Source organism: Bubalus bubalis, chromosome 4 (assembly GCF_019923935.1).
Source record: "Bubalus bubalis isolate 160015118507 breed Murrah chromosome 4, NDDB_SH_1, whole genome shotgun sequence".
NCBI classification, from domain to species: Eukaryota; Metazoa; Chordata; class Mammalia; order Artiodactyla; family Bovidae; genus Bubalus; species Bubalus bubalis.
In genome coordinates, this window is record NC_059160.1 from 96825976 (window position 1) to 96843588 (window position 17613).

Below are 17613 nucleotides of genomic sequence, written 5' to 3' on the forward strand. Positions count from 1 at the left end.
CTATCCCTTCTCCAGGGCATCTTCCCAACCCAGGAATTGAACCAGAGTGTCCTGCATTGCAGGTGGATTCTTTACCAACTGAGCTATCAGGGAAGCCTGAAATCAAAGTTCTAATAATACTATCATTACAAATTGGGCAAAGTCATAGCACTCTTAATATTAACTACATATGACTAAAAGGTATACGGCTCAGCATACATCTTGACATACATTCTGGCTGCAGGCCTCAGAACTTAAAAGCATTGTAAGCTTACTCAGAAAAAGGAGAGAAGAGTGAATAAAAGCATGGATTTGGGAATTAGATGGGCCTGAGTTCAAATATCAATTCTGCCTCTTAAATCAACCTGTCAATCCTCTTATCTCTAAAGAGGAGATAAAAACAAAATCTACTTCAAAGGTTTGCTGGGAGCACTAACTGAGGTCACACCTGTAAAGTGTCAGATGCAATACCTGGTATTACTAAACCTTCTAGCTTTTCCCAGTCCTCTGGAAGCCCAAGGGCTGGCTGGTTATAGAAAGGCTGCCTTACTGTCCTGCCCTGAACATAACAAATCTCATGCCTACCCAATGCAGCTTCAAACTGGATCTCATGGGAGCTTTCAGCCATGAATAGGCTCAGCGCTGAACTCCTGCCAGTGACTTCTGCACACTCTTGCCCTCCTAGACTCTCAAGACCAGAGGTGTGCCCCACTTTAAACCAGATCTGGGAAAATCCAAATATGCACAATGATATTAATAGATCGGAGCAGGATTATTCATGCTCCAAGATTCTTGTCATTAAACCAGTGAGTCCAAAAATTCCCTTCATACTTTGCCAATTTCTTTCTTTCCTTTTAATATATTGTTTGACAGAGAAAAGGAATCATAAAAGTCAATGACTTCCTCCTCCATTAAGGATCAATTGGAAGTGGGAAAAATGACTTGTGAAAGCATATCCTCGGACCACAATTTTCTGGGAGCACATGTATTATGTTGGCCAGAAAGGGAGCACAGGCAGACCTCCAGGTCCCTTAACAATGAAAATTCACCCAGAAGGTTACTGTGATAGCGGCTGACACACATCAAATTCCTGTCTCTCCATCACAATCGAGATCTAAAAACCCAAGTCCAAACTCTATGATTATAGAGTAGTGTGCAAAGATCCAGAGGAGGGCATGCCAACCCACTCCAGTATTCTTGCTTGGAGAATCCCACGGATCTGGCAGACTATGGTCCATAGTGTCGCAGAGAGTCGGAACACGAATGAAGCGACTTAGCACGCACGCACATGCAAAGATCCACAGCCATGAGAAAACACAAAATGCTTCTAACTAGGATAAAAATGGAGCCAACTGAGTCCAGTTGTGACAAGTGCAGAGTTAAGAGGGTGTTACTATTTTTTTTAATAAATGAAAATATATTATGGCACAGAGGCAAAATCCACACTACAATTTAAGTCGAAACAGACTCCAAAGGAAAGCAGGGCTTGCCCCACCTCAGGCCACTCCCACCCCAATGAGAGAGAGATTGCTCCTACATCTGGGCATTTGGGTACTTCAGCCGAAGGAATCAAAAAGCATGAAGCCACCAAGAGGCTCTAAAGAGATTCAGTATTCAACCCAAGGTCAAACAACCAGAAGTGGACCCTAAGTTTTACAAGCGCTAGTTCAAGGTTCTTACGCTGTAGCATCACACCATCCTTTCCTGACAATGCAAATCTGTCACTTACCCTCAGCCTGCCTGGCGTGGAAGCTGGCCTTCAAATGGAAGCATGCATCTGGGGGACCCCAAGGCCCCAAATCAAGGGCAAATGTGAGCCTGCAGGCAAGGAAAGGGAGTCGATGTCTGCACCCTCCCCCTAATCCTCTCCCAAGCCCCGCTCCTTCCCACCCCATCACATCTAAGTTGTCTCAACTCCTCTCTAGCTTTGTTCAAAGTCATTTCCAAAGGGCCCCTCCAGAGGGATTATACAAAACACAAACCTAGTTTGGCTACTCCCCCATTTAAAAAGCTTTCATCCACTGCCCTCCAGATAAAATTTGAGCATCTCAGCAAAGCCCACAAGATCTGACCAACTCACCTCTACCTCCTCTTCAACCTTTTGGGAGAAAGACCTTCCTCACCAAGGGGTCTAAAAACTCCTTTCTACTTTCATAGATTTTGGGTTTTGTTTTTTTTTTTTTCCTAATATTTATTTATTTGGCTGTGCCAGGTCTTAGTTGTTGGGGTCTTTAGTTGCAGCATATGAAATCTAGTTTCCAGACCGGGATCAAACCCTGACCCCCTGCATTGGGAGCATGGAGTCTTAGCCACTGGACCAGCAGGGAAGTCCCTCCTTTCCACCCTTTAATACTCACACAAGATATCTTCCTCCAAGGTCTTCTCTAACCCTTCAAAGCAGGTTGATGGCACCTGGTCCACAATTAACTATTACTGCCTTTATCATGGTGTTTCACAGTAAATTGTCCATGTAGTTAAAGAGTTTATACAACATGGTCTCCTGAGAGGTAGAACCGGCTTCAGAGTCCAGCAGAATCCTGGGTTTGAACCATGACTTCCCCATTTACTGGCCAGGATATTCTCTCTCCCTCCAAGCCTCAGTTTCATTTTCAATAAATGGGGAAATACATACCTTACCAGTCTGTTGGGAAGGTTAAATGGAACAACAATACATACAGTATAAGGCAGAAAACATATTTGATGCTTTAATACGTTAGTTCTTCTTCCCTCAACCCTTCCCTTAAGCTATAAGAAATTCTGTGATGCAAGAACTTTTATTTTTTTTACTCTTGTATTTCTGGCAAATAATACAGCAGGCACTTAACACATGTTGGCAGGAAAAAAACAGAAGAGGTACGCAGGAATGCAGAGGAGGAGGCAGGGAGAGAGGAAAGGAAGAAGGAAATTAAATAATGAAATGACCGAATGAATGAATGACACTAGAAACAGAGACCCTGATCTGTTAAAGCTAACAAAAGTTACTATACAGCCTGGTCATGCAACTTTGAGAATGCCCTATCCTTCCCTACTAATAAAGTCTGAAAGGATGTCTGCAAATATTATTGTGTCACTAGGTAAAGACCCTGAATCAAGAGACTGGCAGATCTACCAGCAGTAGGCAGTGTACTCCAATATAAGATTGGCACACATACCTGTGAAAAAATTTCATTCCCCAAATTGTTCATTTCTTATTCTGCTCTACATGCTCGGCTTAATACAAATACAAATAAACTGATCTTACGCTATGAAGTCTCAATTAACACACCTAATCAGTGGTGTGTTGTTAAATCAGGGGAGGTAAAAAGCTTTAATTTCTAGTGTCTGCCAATTTCTGTGATGTAAATACTCCCACCAGGGATGATTTCAGTCTACAAATGACATACCCATAATTGAACTCACAGAATCCCAAAGCAGGGAAATAAGATGAGAGAACAGTTGACTTTTCTGTCAGTGGTTCTAGCAAAGGAGACAATGGAGAGGAAGTTGAAACTGCGACAGATGTGTTGATGGGTTTCAATTATCCCCATTCTCTCTGCCCCTTTTTCCAGAAGATAACTGAGCAGATACCCTAAACAAATATGGAAAACGTACTTTCTGATCAAATGTAGAATTAATGGCCACACCTGGAAATAGAGATGAGGCAAAAGAAGCTTTGTTGGAAATCTAAGAAGGATCAAGTTCATCAAATGGCCCAGGGGGAAATGGGCAGAGGACTTGAACAGATATTTTTCTAAAGAAGACAGAAAGGTGGGCAACAGGCACATGAAAAGATGCTCAACGTCATTAGTCATCAGGGAAATGCAAATCAAGATATCACCTCATACCTGTCAGACTGGCCATCATCAAAAAATACAACAAATAACATGTTAGCAAGGGTGTGGATGGAGCAAAGAGCCTTTATGCACTGCTGGTGGGAATGTAAAATGCTGCATTGTACATTTTACAACTGGCTAGTTTGGAAAATAGTATGAGCATTGCTTAAAAAATTAGAACTACCATACATTTCAGTAATTCCTCTCCTGGTTATTTATCTAAAGAAAACAAAAAACTAAACTGAAAAGATATGAGCATCTGCATGTTCATTGCAGATGAACATGCAGATATTTACAACAGCCAAGATATGGAAGCAACCTAAGTGTCCACCCCACAGATGAATGGGTAAAAATATGGGATATAAACATACAAGGGAATACTCCTCAGCCGTTAAAAAAAAGAATAATTAAATCCTGCCATTTGTGACATGGATAGACATTGAGGGTATTATGCTAAGTGAAATAAATCAGAGAAAAATACCTCTGATTTTTAAAAAATATTTTAAAAAAATATGACCTCACTTATATTTGGAATCTAAAAATAAAAGACAAAAAGTGAAAATGGACTTATTGATACAGAGAACAAACAGGTGAAGGGAGATGGACAGGATTGATGAAGGGAATTAAATGGTACAAACTTCAAGTTTGGTCCAGAGAGCTGCTGTGATCTTAAACATTCAGAAAAATATTTTCCATGTTTATTTCTACCCAGAGGAGTTGTCTGATTTCCCATGATTTAACATGCTGTCTGCCATCTTTTTAAAAGTTGAAATATAGTTCATGTCCAATGTCATGTTAGTTTTAGGTGCACAGCATAGTAATTTGACGTTTGAATACATTTTGAAATGATCACCCCAAGTCTAGTGGCCATGTCCCCATACAAAGTCATTAGAGTGCTATTGACTGTATTCCTTATGCCCCATGGGAAATCAGACAACTCCTCTGGGTAGAAATAAACATGGAAAATATTTTTCTGAATGTTTAAGATCACAGCAGCTCTCTGGACCAAAACCTAAACAGGAAAAAGCATACCAAACTAATAGAAAGAAAAACCGTTTAGCAAAATATAAGTTTTTGTCTTAACATGGTTGGAAACTGGGGAGCTATAAATGTTACGGCGTTCGGTGATGAAGCCTCACTCTCTCTGCCGTAGGAAAGGGGCTCCTTGGGTGGTATGTATGCTTAGACAGAAGAGGAAGGCAGCTGGCAATATTTCCTTCCCTCTCACTAGGACTCTGGCTGGCTTTCTCCTTCCCTCTGTTTCTAACAGAGGCAGCACATGTGTGATAATAACACTCCACAAAATACGCTCCTGATCTCTAGGGCAAGTCAGAGTTCCTATGTTAAGGATGCAACTCCGAGGGCTGCCTATGAAAGCCATTTTATCTTTATGGCGCCGCAGATATTTATTGACGTGACCCCTTCTCTGTGACAACACTCGTGTGATCCAGCCTCTCTCCTTGACAAAGTTCCCCAAGGAGTAAGAAGAATATATAGTTTTGCTCCATGATTTCAGCAGAAATACAATCGAGCCGTTTGGGACTCTCGGGCTTTTAAGAAGCTACTGTGGCAACAGCTGTTACTTTACTTTAGTAATAAAGTTAAAGAAACCTGAACTCAAGCCACATAGGGGAAAAAATTAGAAATATCAAAAATATGCGAAGATGAGAATACAAGAAAGCCATGCCTACATAGGAGAGTGAAACAAAACTATCACAGAATCATTTTTATGGAGAGAAACCCAGAAGGCATGGAACAGCAGGCAGTGCCCTTCCATTCAAATGAAGGGCAACTTAGTGAAGAAACAGCCCCTGATACTTCACATAAAAAGATAAGACCCATGCACACACCAAAATGTGGCATTCGGGGCTGGCTACTTGTTTCAGAACCTGAAAGGAAGCCAAGAATGAGATGAAGAGACAGATTTCACCTTCCGGATTCTAAATCACTCAATTACTCAAGAGGAGGTACTTAGCTGTTTTCATTGGAATTTACATAATCTGGCCAGCAGGGCTGGATCTGATGAGCAAACAGGGCGACTTCACGATACAAAAGAGGTAAAGTGAGGCAAGAATGAATTGAGCCATTAGGCACAAGAGCAGGCAAAAGAAAGGATGGCTCCCCTGGTGAGGCTTGGAGGGTAGGCAGCCACCGGGCATCGCCAGCTACTGGGCATGAGTCACCTCTGGCAGAGGCAAAAATGAGATCACAAAACAGCGTGGATGGCAGGGTTTCGACTTTAAACCAGCAAGTAGATTAGAAACGCTGAGTTAAAAATTAATGCAAAACTCTGATGAGAATCAAGACATCGTGGAAACCAGCAGAAACCAATTCTTCCGGTGGAAGAAGTCAAGACCTGGATATTACCCCCCAGAGTCTTCCCAAGGCTGGCTGTCTAAATCCCAAAGACAAAACCCAAGGTTTAAAGAACTGTAGGGCTGACAGTCGCCAAAGAATAGTACTGACTACTGAAACCCAGGGTAGCAGGGTGCTGCTCTTACAAATACCAAACCTGAGATGAAAACATGTGTGTGCCAATGTGGGCTCCACCCTTGACTTGCTGGGTGGATGGTGTGTGTCTCTGTGCGCGTGTGTACACAAATCTCCTGACGGCCCCAGGGCTGGGTGGCCTCCTCAGCAAAATGACACAACTGAACTATTTCATCTGAAAAGTGGTTTCAAGCTTTATTCTAGGAAGTGAAAACACTGGGAGAGGAGAATCCAGGGCCACTTAGTCAATGAAAGAATGAACGACAACACTTTTTTGCTCCAAAGGCGAGAAACCACCTCTCGGATGCAGAAGCCTCAGCCCAGCTGTTAGATGTCACCACGGCCATTCAACCCCCACTCCCCTGGGCCTAAACCCTCAGCGGAGAAGGGCACGGCCTGGTCCCAGGACATTCCAGCCCGTGGATTATTTGATGACGTGTCTGCCTCCTACCCTCCTCCCGGGGTACAATTTTCTAAAAGCAGAGAAAATCCTTCCCAAGAAAATAAACACTCCCAAACAACCGTCCCATTCTGTTACCTATTTGGATTACATAATTGCTATGAAGTCAAGAGTTTCTTACTGACACGCCAGAAAAGACCTCTCAGCTCATAAGCTGAACTGCCTTTTCTCCACTGCCCAAAGCCCTTTTAAAAAGCTCCAAGTCCCTAAAAAGCAGTCCCCAGTGCCCACTGACATGGAAGGAAAAACTCCACCACCTCAACTCTGCTCAGAATGGAAACTCGCATTAAAATATTTTAAGTCTATCAGCCCTGTATATTGTTTTCCTCAACAATGACAATGATATAAACCCTTCCTGATGCTTCAAATCATCCTTCATAGGAATAAAACACTGTATATTTTTTCTGATTCTGTGAGGATAAGCATACAACCTTAACTTTTTTGTTGGCCAATATGTAAAAATGGGGTGACTAATAATTGGTAACTGGCATCATTTACCAGTCACCAAGTAAAAAGTTAACCCGCTCCGGACCCATCCCCACACTAGGGGAAAAAACCACTAGGTCAAGCTGACTCGAACCCCACAGAGCACAATGCTCATTAAGATACCTATACTTTCCCAGTTGAGGCAGCAGTAAAAAGGTTGCGGGTTTCTTTTAGAGCCTGCTCTAACTTGTTCATCTGGATCAATGTAGAAATAGTAGCAATTTGCTCGTCATAATTCCTCTCCAGGAATAAAAATGACTAGGATATTCCTGGAAGGCCTCCTCACTCACAAATAGAAGGCGTACCTCCTATAAGCACTGTACTTTGTTCAGTGTAAAGATTAAATGAGATAATACACAGAAAGTGCTGAGCAAGCATCTGGCACACAATAATAACCTCAATACATCCGTGGCGCTCGTCATTGTAACACCACCACACAGCAAAACAAAACAAACAAAAAATGTGGGAGGCTGTTTCCTGATGCTTATCAACTTACTCAGAATAGGGAAAATTGAAACCTAAGGTAATAATAGTGCCACAGCCTAACCCCGAGATGTTTTTGCTGTCCTCTGGTTTTCTCATCATCTAGCTAGCCATCAAGAACTTGCTACAATGCCACAGGTACTCACACCCGACTATGTATCCAACTCTCAGTAACTGAGAAGTAGCAGAGTGTTTGAAACAATGAGAACTGAAAGGAAAAAGACCTTGAAGAAATTTCACAAACTCCCTTGGCACCGATCACGTAAAAGGTTTGCCAGCAAAGTCAAACATCCCACACTACACGACTGTTGTCAGTGGAAAAAGAGGATACAGAAAGCACAGATGCTGGATATCCTAATGAGAAGGTGATCTTCCCATCAGAGACCAGATACTCGAATTCCAGCTCTTCTGTACAATTTAGACCACAAATAAATCCTTCCTAAGGCGCACCTAGCAATCTTTTGTGCTTGGCTCTGCTGTTTGGACATGCATAGTTGCTTTCCTTCCAGTCACAAAACCGGTTTTTAAGCGCTTATGAAAATATTCATATTTTTATGATATGCGATAAGCAGGTTTTACTCTAATCTGTATCTGATGTGCTAATTCACTTGGGGCACACACATGACATACTAGGCTCACCTTCCCAGTGACACACTATAGTATGCAATTACACAGGCCTTTTTTTTTTCAAAGGTGGCAACATGAATCATGTCTGGAGTCCAGAAAAATGATGCATTTGCAACAGTCGTGAGACTGGGTGGCCAAGAAATGTCCGTAAAACTGTTATTTTGTATTTTGTATTGTGCCTCTTCAACCTACAAGAGTCTGTGTCACAATTTCGTAGTCTCTAAACCAGGTATTTTGGAAACACAAAGGGCATTAGTGTTATGCCTTTTCAACTTGTAAAAGACCAGGCCACTTGGCAACTCTTTGGAATTTCTAAACCATGCTTTCCAAAACGCAAAAGGCAAGTGTGACCCATAACTTTAGAGAAGGGCAAGTAACGTTCTACCTCTGGCTCAATATTTGGTTTATTTCACTCGATGTAAGTTTTTATGGCAACCCTCTATTACCAAGAAAGCGTATTCAAAGTAATAAGTGAAACTTGTCAAAGTCCATTTTTTTTTATTTAATACATTCTAATCAAATAGTAACAGCAGTAAATAAACACTTTGAAAAGCAGGCATGTATCCCCCTATATGTGGAAGAAAATTAAGTCAAAGTATTCTACATGGTAGAAGGGAGACAACTGCTAATGTCTATGGTTAGACCACTTGGAAATTCCTAAAGCCATTTCCAAAAAAATCAATGGCAACAGGTTGGGGACGCAGCTGTTTCAAAGGGTAAAATGTCTCTATCTACATGGTTTTATTAACAGGGATTGAGTTGCACCTGTATAGCATGACATTCTTGTCTTTAGCCTTAAAGGAAAAGAAATCTTTTCCATTTGCACCAGTTTGAAATATTTCTGAAATAAGGCTCCCTTGAAGAGGATTACTACAGAACTCATTCATGAGAGAGTTCATACATGTAGTAAAAAGACAAATACAGGACTTCATGGTCACCTTTTTTGGTTGATTTGGTTAATTGCATAAAAAGAAGGATAAATACTCACAAGCATATCTGTTTAACAAATCTCCTAAGTACATCAGAATGCAAAATATCAAATGTCCTAAAATAGACTCTGATCACCAGGCACACAGAACTGAAGTTAAGCCTGTGTCAGTTTCGTTCCTTCCACTTCTTCGGCACTCCTAAGTGGAGCTCTTTCTCTCCTACCAGTGCTGGGACCTTTCACCTAACACCAACGAACCTCAGAAAGTCAGAGTTCTGAGAAAATGTTCCTTCAGCCTTTACTTGGGACGTTTTATTCTTAACTTAAAAGGATCAACTGGTCTTGGTCAGCCTTAGGAAGGGAAGCATCCCTCAGTTGAAAACATGTGGGGAAAACTTTAAATACCTAGCTACCTTGCCACACAATTAAATCAGATTGACTTCAGCTGGTCTTAGAATTCCGCGTAGTTATCCAGAGCCGTCACTCAAGATTTGGTTCTCTTTTACATAGCTGCATTCGGAGATATTCTATAGGAGGCATGTTTAGAAAAAAAAGAAACACTTATACCTGGAATTTATATTCTTCCAAATAATCTTTTAGTCTTGTTGGTAAAGGCAGTCCCCAGATGGTGCTGGTACACTTGTTAATGGTGAGTCTACAGAGATGCTGCAGAGGTGGTGCTGATGTGTAGAGTGGCTTGGTCAGATAAAGGTGAACAGTGCCGTTCCGGGGGGCTTCTGGGCCTGTCCGCTTATCCTTGCACATCTGAACATAGTAGTCGATCAGATGAACCACACTGTCAAATTGTTTAAGCTTGGACTTGACACATATGATAGAGTCCAATCTAAATTTCCCATCTTGGTATTCGATGCGAAGATTAGTTGGTCCAGCTGATGTCTTAACAGATATTGTTAGTAGGTAGTCTGAATGCGAACTATCTCTAATCAAGAAAGTTCCTTCTGGTGCCTCTTTTAATTTCTCTTTGGCTTCATTAACAGTCATACTTCCCCAGTACCAACCTGGGATTTTGTTCAAAAAGAAAAAGAAAAGAGGGTTAAATAGTTATTATAGAGAATTTTTAAAATAGGGCAAATACTTGGCAACAATGTTCTAGCTATAAAAAGAAGTGTGTGAAAGTTTACCATAGGCTACCATAAATACAGTCTGTAGAAATTTACTGAAAACGTGGATCCGTTTAATTTTCTGAACAAACTGCAAGCCAGCTTTCTTTTTTAAAAAGTAACTTTCTGTAGCTGATCTTTGAACTCTCTTAAGATTTTCTAACACACAAAAGAATGGTTGTGATATGACACACTGGCTGAGCAGACATGATGCTTTTCAAGTGAAATGAAAGATTTAACGTAAATTAAATAAGTAAGAAGTTAGAAAATCCATGCCCTTAAAAAAAATGGAAAACCCAACTTCAGTTAATTCCAACAAAATAAAAAGCAACAACTTTTTGGCTGGTCGGTGTCCACTTCCACCCTTTCCAAATCTTTATCTCTTTTCAAAGCCCTGGAAAGCACCGCTATTTTAAAAGAGCAGTTCTAGTACAGTAGCTTCTGTCTGCTGTTTTGACTGCAACTACCTTATCAGCCATTGAGAAATGGAGAGAAAGCCCAATGGATAATTAGTACTTCAAGTTTACAGTCTTCCATAAACTCTCTTGGACTTCGCCCTAATTCAAATCCAATCACAACCGTCGGTCTCCCTGGCATTCTCGATTCGACCTGCCAGTTCCATCTTCCATCCCGTTTTCCAAAAGCGACTTAGCGACATCTTGCATATTAAACGTTTGAACAATGCTCCCCACCCCCCTACCTCAAAAAAACTGCTCGGGGATCTGCAATCTGCCGGTTCCTCCCGCGCAGGGAAAGCCCTTGGCCCGCAAGGAAAGACCGGAACCACAAGTGAAGAACTATTCCCTCCCCGCTACCTCTACCAAAACTTCAACTCTGCCCCAAACGTAAGCTTTGAGGGTCCCGATTTTGAAAGCTTGCAGGTTTCCCAGAACCTCCCCCCTACACCTCCCCGCCCCCATCTTGTCTTCTTTCAGATGCCGAGAGACGACAGAGAGCCGCGCAAAGCGCAAGGCTGCCCCTAGAAACCAGCGAGGCCAGGCTCGGCTGGGGCTTCGCAGTCCGCCCTCCTCCCGGCTTTGCGGCAGTCGCCTGCCCGGCAATCTGTCGGTCCCTGAACTTGGCTGCCAAGATTCCAGACTGCAGCGGCTGCCGGGCCCGGGAGCCGGATGCAGCTGAAGCTGCTGGCAGCGCAGCGCCCACTCGCTGCCCTCGCAACCCTCGGACAGGAAAGGCGCCGTCACTATCTCCGGCTAGGATCCGAGCCCGAGTGCCGACCCCCAAGCAGCCGCGGAAAATAGCTAAAGTGCCAGCGCCCTAAGAGTCGATTTCCAAGGAACCCTCCTCGAGCTCTGCCCTCCTCTAGGCCTTGGAGTCCCTCAGGAACCACCCTCCTTTCGCATTCCCAAGGGTCCAGAGCCGTGCGGCATCCTCTCCGCGAGCCGCCTGCCCCGCGGCGGGGATCCCAGCCTCGCCAGCACAGCCCCATCCGCGTCTCCGGGGAGGCGCCCCCTTCTCGCAAGCGTCGCGACGGGTCCGCTCCCTACCTGTGTGACTGAGTTCCCGCAGGGCTTTCGCCAGACGCGCCGCCTCTGGGGACGGCTCCTCCGCCGACCCCGCGGTCCCCCACTGGCTCTGCGCCCCTTCCGCGCCATTCCCGGAGGACTCGAGGCACCGCAGGGTCATGGGAGAAAGGTCACCGCGGCAAAGACAGGTGGCCGCCCGAGCTGGGGTTGGAGAAAGGCACGCGTCCTTCTGAGAAGTCAGTGGGAACCCCAAAACCACTCCCTGAGGGGTCCCCGAAATGGTGGTGGAGGGGGTGGGGATGGGGCGCTGCAGGCTCTTCCTCCCCGGGTTCCGGTGCACCGATGGCCAAATCCCCCGCAGGCGCGTTCACGCACAGTTCGCCTGCAAAGAGAAAGTGGAGGGTTGGGTCAGTCGGAACTGGACCCCTGCGGCCGGGGTGAGGGTGGAGAGGCAGGGATGTGGAAAATCCCGGGGACTCCTCCGCGTCTGTGCTCCTGCACCATTTAACCCCGAGCATCCAGTTACTGCCCTGGCCCGTTCCAGAGAAAGAAGGATAGAGAGACAGCAGGGATCCAAGACACAAGGGGCGTGGGGGTGGCGGGGGGAGCGGACAGGATGAGGGTGGGGAACCGGGCAATTTCCCGCCGAGGGCTGCTCTCTGAAATCGCAGACGAGCAGACGAGAAGAGCGAAGTCACCTGCGGGCACGGTGGTCAATGGGCAAGCAGAAATTTGAAAAGGAAACAGGCGAGGTCCCCAAATTGGCACTCCTTTCTCACACTCTGCACAGCCCGAGGAGCCCCGGAGGAAGCCCCCGGCACAAACCTAGTTACCGACCCTAGAGCGCCGCGGGGCTCCCCGGGCAGAGCCGGCAGTCCGGGACTCAGAGGTGCGGGAGCTGCGGCCACCCCGCAGAAGAGGCTCCCTGGCTCCCCTGCCCCCGCTGAGGGCACGGGTTGGGGGGCCGCCGAGGCTGCCGCTCCCGAGGTCGGGCGGCTCCTGCTGCTGCTGCTGCCGCCGCCGCGGGCGCTGTCGAGGAATCTGCCCGAGCGCGCAGACCTCGCGGGGGCTCCGACCCGTGACCCGAGCCCAGGCCGAGCACGCGGCTGAGAGCTCCGTGGTACATGCTAACCAACCAACGCCGAGCCCTTACCTCGGCCTCGACCGCCGTGGCCGCCTCCACACCAGGCAGACTCCAGCCCGCACTGGGCGGGGGAGCCGGGAGGGGCCCGGGAGGAGGGGTGTCTGCCCGTTTCCCCTGTTGACTTTTTAATTTGGGAACTAGATGCCCAAGGCGGTGACTAGCCCTGCGCTCAGCGGCGGAGTCGTCCGGAGTTCTCTGCGCAGAGAGTAAACGTGAGTCCCAGGGACCACTGCCTCGACTGGCTGGGCTCAGACACCTCCTCCGGGCCCCGACAGCCCCCGCCCCCCGACCCGGGGCAGCTGCTGGGTTCCCTCCGGCTGCAGCCAAGGAGATGAGAAGGGGAGAGGGAGGGAGGAAAGTCAGGGCGGGAGGCAGGCGGGTGGGGAGGAGCGGGAGATCAGGTTATTAGAAGGATTATTAATCTGGATGGCAGTTTACGGGGGGGGGAGGAGGAAAAAAAAAAACAAAAAACTCTGGAGACTCCCAGATGCCGGGAAAGAACCGGAGAAAGCAGGCAGTAGATCCCAGCCCCCGGGCAGAGCCACAGTTCCGACTCTCAAGCCCGGCGGCTCCAAACTGCGGAAGCCCAGGCTGCCTGGCGCTGGCGGCCGCGCCCCAGTGCCCTCCCCAGCCCTCGTGGGGGCGGAGCCTTCGGGCTCCCCGGTCTGATACCTGCCGCCGGCCCGAGCTCCTTTGGCGCCCCAGCTGCAGGCGAAGGCGATCCTGAGGCTGTGCACCCGGGGCCCCGGCGCGCGCCGTCCGTGGCCCGCGCAGCGCCAGTGGCGGCGGGCGAGGAGGCTCATGCTTCAGAGGAAGCCCAGGGCCCGCGAGCCGCGGCGGCGGCGGCGTGACTAGAGTTAAACGTCCGTCCCGGGAGCGGTGTGTGCGCGCGATTTCCCAGACGTACGCGCCTCCCTCACTCCCCGCCTCTCTCCGCGTCCGCGCTCCCCGCGCGCCCCGCCCAGCGGCTGCGGAGGCCGCTTTCCAGGAACTTTCCAGGAATCCACCTCACGTGACCGCGGCCCCCGCTACTGCTTTAAAGAGACTCCGGCGCAGTTGCGCAGGCTTCGGGGGAGACAGGCTCCGAGCGCTCGGGTTTCTACCCGGTCGGGGCGGATGCCTGGGAATCCGCCCTCCTCTGACCCCCAACGCCTGGGTGTGCTCCGAGACGCGCAAGAGAAGCCCCAGGCCACCACCGAGCCGGTTCCCGCGGCGGGAGCCTGTCTCCAAGCGGTGCAGGCAGTGCGCCGGGGTCGAGCGATTAACAGATATGCTCGCCCCTAGGCCCGCCGCCGAGGGTTGTCTTGCCCACCCCTTCCGCGCCTTCTCTAGGCGACCTTCCAGGCCGCACATCTGGAAGAGGGGGTGTTGGAGAGACTAGAGGTCCTCGGAAATGGCCCCTCCCGCTCTAAGACACTGTCGTGGAGTGAGGGAGCCCCCTCTTGGACCACCCTCCCTTCCAGGTCCACGCCCAGGAGCCGAAGGGAGTGGGCCGATGGCGGTCCCCTGGGCCTGGGTCCTAGAAGGTTGCCAGCGGGCGGAGAGCGGCGCCTGGTTAAGCTGCGCTGGTCGCGCTCAGTCCCCTCCCCCTGGCGGGCTTGCTCGCGGTCTCCCGCATCGGCCCGGCCCTGCTCCTCCCTCCTTCCCTCCGCTCCCCCGTCTCCTTCCGGCCACCCGGCGGCCTTCCCGGCTCACCAGCGCCGATCGCGGAGGGGACGCTCAGACCCGCGCGCTCTGTGGTCCGCATGGCCCGCCCGCCTCCGTGTCCGCAGCCTGGGAGAGCTCAACTCTGGGATTTCCCGCAGAACTGGAGCCTGGGGGACCGGGAATGCGGAACGATCCCCAGCTCTTCTTCCCTGCCCAGGGACCCTCACCTCCTCCCACCTGGTTGGAGGCCACCTGGCCTCAGTTAAAACTCATCTCCTTCCCTGCATGTCTCCTCCCAAGATGTGACCTACTTTAAATGTGACCTACTTTTTAAAAAATCATCAACACTCATGGGAAAACCGGATCCAACATTTCGATAACCATTTTTCTTTGAAATACTCTTCTATTGCATCACTATTCAAAAGCTTGAAAGGTCAATGGCCACTTTTAGTTGAAGCGCCGGCTATGGGGAAGTTGGGCGAGGAAGCGGAGGGGCGGGTTGGGGAGGGGGGGGCGGGGAAAGGCTCGACTCACAAACCTTGCTTGGTGCCCCCCCCTGCTGGCTCTGTGAGGAAACAGAAACGAGTTCCCTGACTTGGGGAGTCGTAGACAAAAGGCTTTTCTCAATAATTTTCCTGCTTTTGAGTAAATAATTACGCAAATAATTGATAAATTCGCCGGAGAGGAAGGGGAGGAGTGCATTTCCCAGCTAACAAAGGGTTTTGTCAACGATGGAGTCTCGTGGACGAATCATGTTTGTTTCTTAGAGTCTAATGTGGAGGACTGAGCTAACTGAACCCTAGTTAGAACCCTCTATAACAGAGATGGATAAGCTTGTATAAGTCTCTTACCCTCCTTGGACCCTAGACCTTTTCTATAATATTAAGGGACTGGGTTCCAGTTCTGGGCGAGGGATTGGGATGAATGAACAAATAAGCTTCCAAGTGGAATTTGTGTCTGGTCTGAGGCCCAGAAACACTTAATGAACCACTACCTCTACTAGGGTTCATTATGCTATAAATAATTGCATTTAACTTCTCCTTCCTTGGTAGAGAATCACAGAGGAAAAGTGTACCCACTTTTCTGTAGTGTAAAAAGATTTTTTTTTTTTAATTTTGCAAAGATAAAATAATTTCCATTTAATTGTCAGGTGAAATGAATCTGCCAGCAGCTCTTTTTAACTGTGTTTTCCTGTAGCCTCCTAAGGACCTTTGCACATGCCCTCCCTGCTTCCTGAAATGCCCCTCCCCAGACTGTAATCATTCAGGGCCCAGCTCAGGAATCGCCTCTACAGAGTCATTGTCCACGAAGATTACAGTCAACACAGTGCCAACGGTAGCAGCACCAAGCTTTGTACTAAAGTAGGACTTTTAACTTCTGTCTCTGAAAGGTCTTAGCAATGCCCAGCATTTTGCTGGCCCTAGGAAGCACACATTAAGAAAATATTTATGAGATTGTGTTCGGTGAAAAAAAAAGTCGAATATGTAATTGTATCCATGCTATGCTTTTGACATTATAAAGTTAAGTGTGCCTGTGGGCAAGAACAGAATGTGACCAAATAAAAGCAGCTGTTTGGAGGGTGACAGAATGTGGGTGAATCTTTAGGTTTGACTTTTCTTAATACTGTTCAAGTGTTTCTGATACAGCCATCATTTTCCCAAAACTGCATGAGAGTGTCATCGCTTACTCTCAGGGGGTAGAGTATAGTTTGCAGAGCTGAGGAACTGCCCTCCTGAACCCCAGGTCTGCCACCCATCACTACCCTTTAGATGTCTAAGCGGAATCTCTGGTTTAATAGGTTCCAAACTGCGGCCTGAATAACCCTCCCCCCCCCCCCTCTTCAAAAATAAAGCAAAAACAAAGCCGTCCCTCCTGCACTCTTCCCCATCTCTGAAAACATCAATTTCAGTCTTCAGCTGCTCAGGCCAGTAGCCCCAGAGCCATCCTCCTCACACACCCCTCATCTCATATGTCAACTAGTCCTTTGATTTCACAATAAACCCAGAAGGGAAACACTGGCCACATCTCCCCCATGCATTAGTGTGTGTTTGTTCAGTCACTCAGTCGTGTCCAATTTGCAACCCCATGGACTGCAGCAGGCCAGGCTTCCCTGTCCTTCACCATTTCTCGGAGTTTCCTCAAACTCACGTCCTTTGAGTTGCTGATGCCATCCAACCATCTCATCCTCTATTTTCCCCTTCTCCTGCCTTCAATCTTTCCCAGCATCAGGGTTTTTTCTAATAAGTCAACTCATTAGTCTAGGCCACCTTCATTTCTGGGCTTCCCAGGTGGCACTAGTGGCAAAGAGCCCACTTGCCAATGCAGGAGATATAAGAGATGCGGGTTCCACCCCAGGGTGGGGAAGATTCCCTGGAGAAGGAAATGGCAGCCCACTCCAGTATTCCTGCCTGGAGAATCCCATGGACAGAAGAGCCTGGTGGACTACAGCCCACGGGGTCGCAAAGAGTCGGACACGACTGAAAGCGGCTTAGCACTAGCACGAGCACTTTCATTTCTACCTGGCTTACTGCTGCAGCCTCCCACAAAAGGCTCTCCAATCAGTGAGAGAAACCCTGATTAAACTAAGTCATCTCACTTCCCCTCTCTGCTCTACCCCAAATGACTGCATTGCACCGGAGTAAAAGGCAAAGCCCTAACAGCTACTCACAAGACCCTGGAAGATCTGGCCCCTCTCTGATCTCATCCCCTCCTGCTCTGTTCCTCGATCACAACGCTCAAGCCACGGTGAACTCCTTGCTATGGGTAGAACGTGCTATCTGTGTTCCTTCCTCAGACTCTTTGTCTTTGCTGTTTCCTGCACCTACCCCTCTCTTCCTCCAGATAATCTGCATGGTTTGCTCCTTCACTTCCTCATATCTTTGTTAAGTGCCACCTTCATCATGAGACTTGACTGATCATCCTATTCAGAATCCACCTCTCCTCCTACCTCTC

The 17613-nt window shown here is 47.7% G+C and overlaps 1 protein-coding gene across 4 annotated transcripts; it reads right to left on the minus strand.

Moving 5' to 3' along the window:
• Window positions 1-8820: 8820 nt before the first annotated feature.
• Window positions 8821-14899, minus strand: SOCS2 (suppressor of cytokine signaling 2). Of its 4 annotated transcripts, none has more exons than XM_006064492.4 (3): window positions 14710-14899; window positions 11892-12252; window positions 8821-10284 (listed from the first exon to the last, which is right to left on the minus strand). In XM_006064492.4, the coding sequence occupies exons 2-3, from the start codon at window positions 12028-12030 to the stop codon at window positions 9827-9829; spliced, it is 597 nt and encodes a 198-aa protein (XP_006064554.1). In that variant the 5' UTR covers window positions 12031-12252; window positions 14710-14899; the 3' UTR covers window positions 8821-9826. The 4 variants fall into 4 exon arrangements, with proteins under 4 accessions (XP_006064554.1, XP_006064552.1, XP_006064553.1 ...); XM_006064490.4 differs by lacking the exon at window positions 14710-14899 and adding an exon at window positions 13687-13899; XM_006064491.4 differs by lacking the exon at window positions 14710-14899 and adding an exon at window positions 13024-13615.
• Window positions 14900-17613: the final 2714 nt, after the last annotated feature.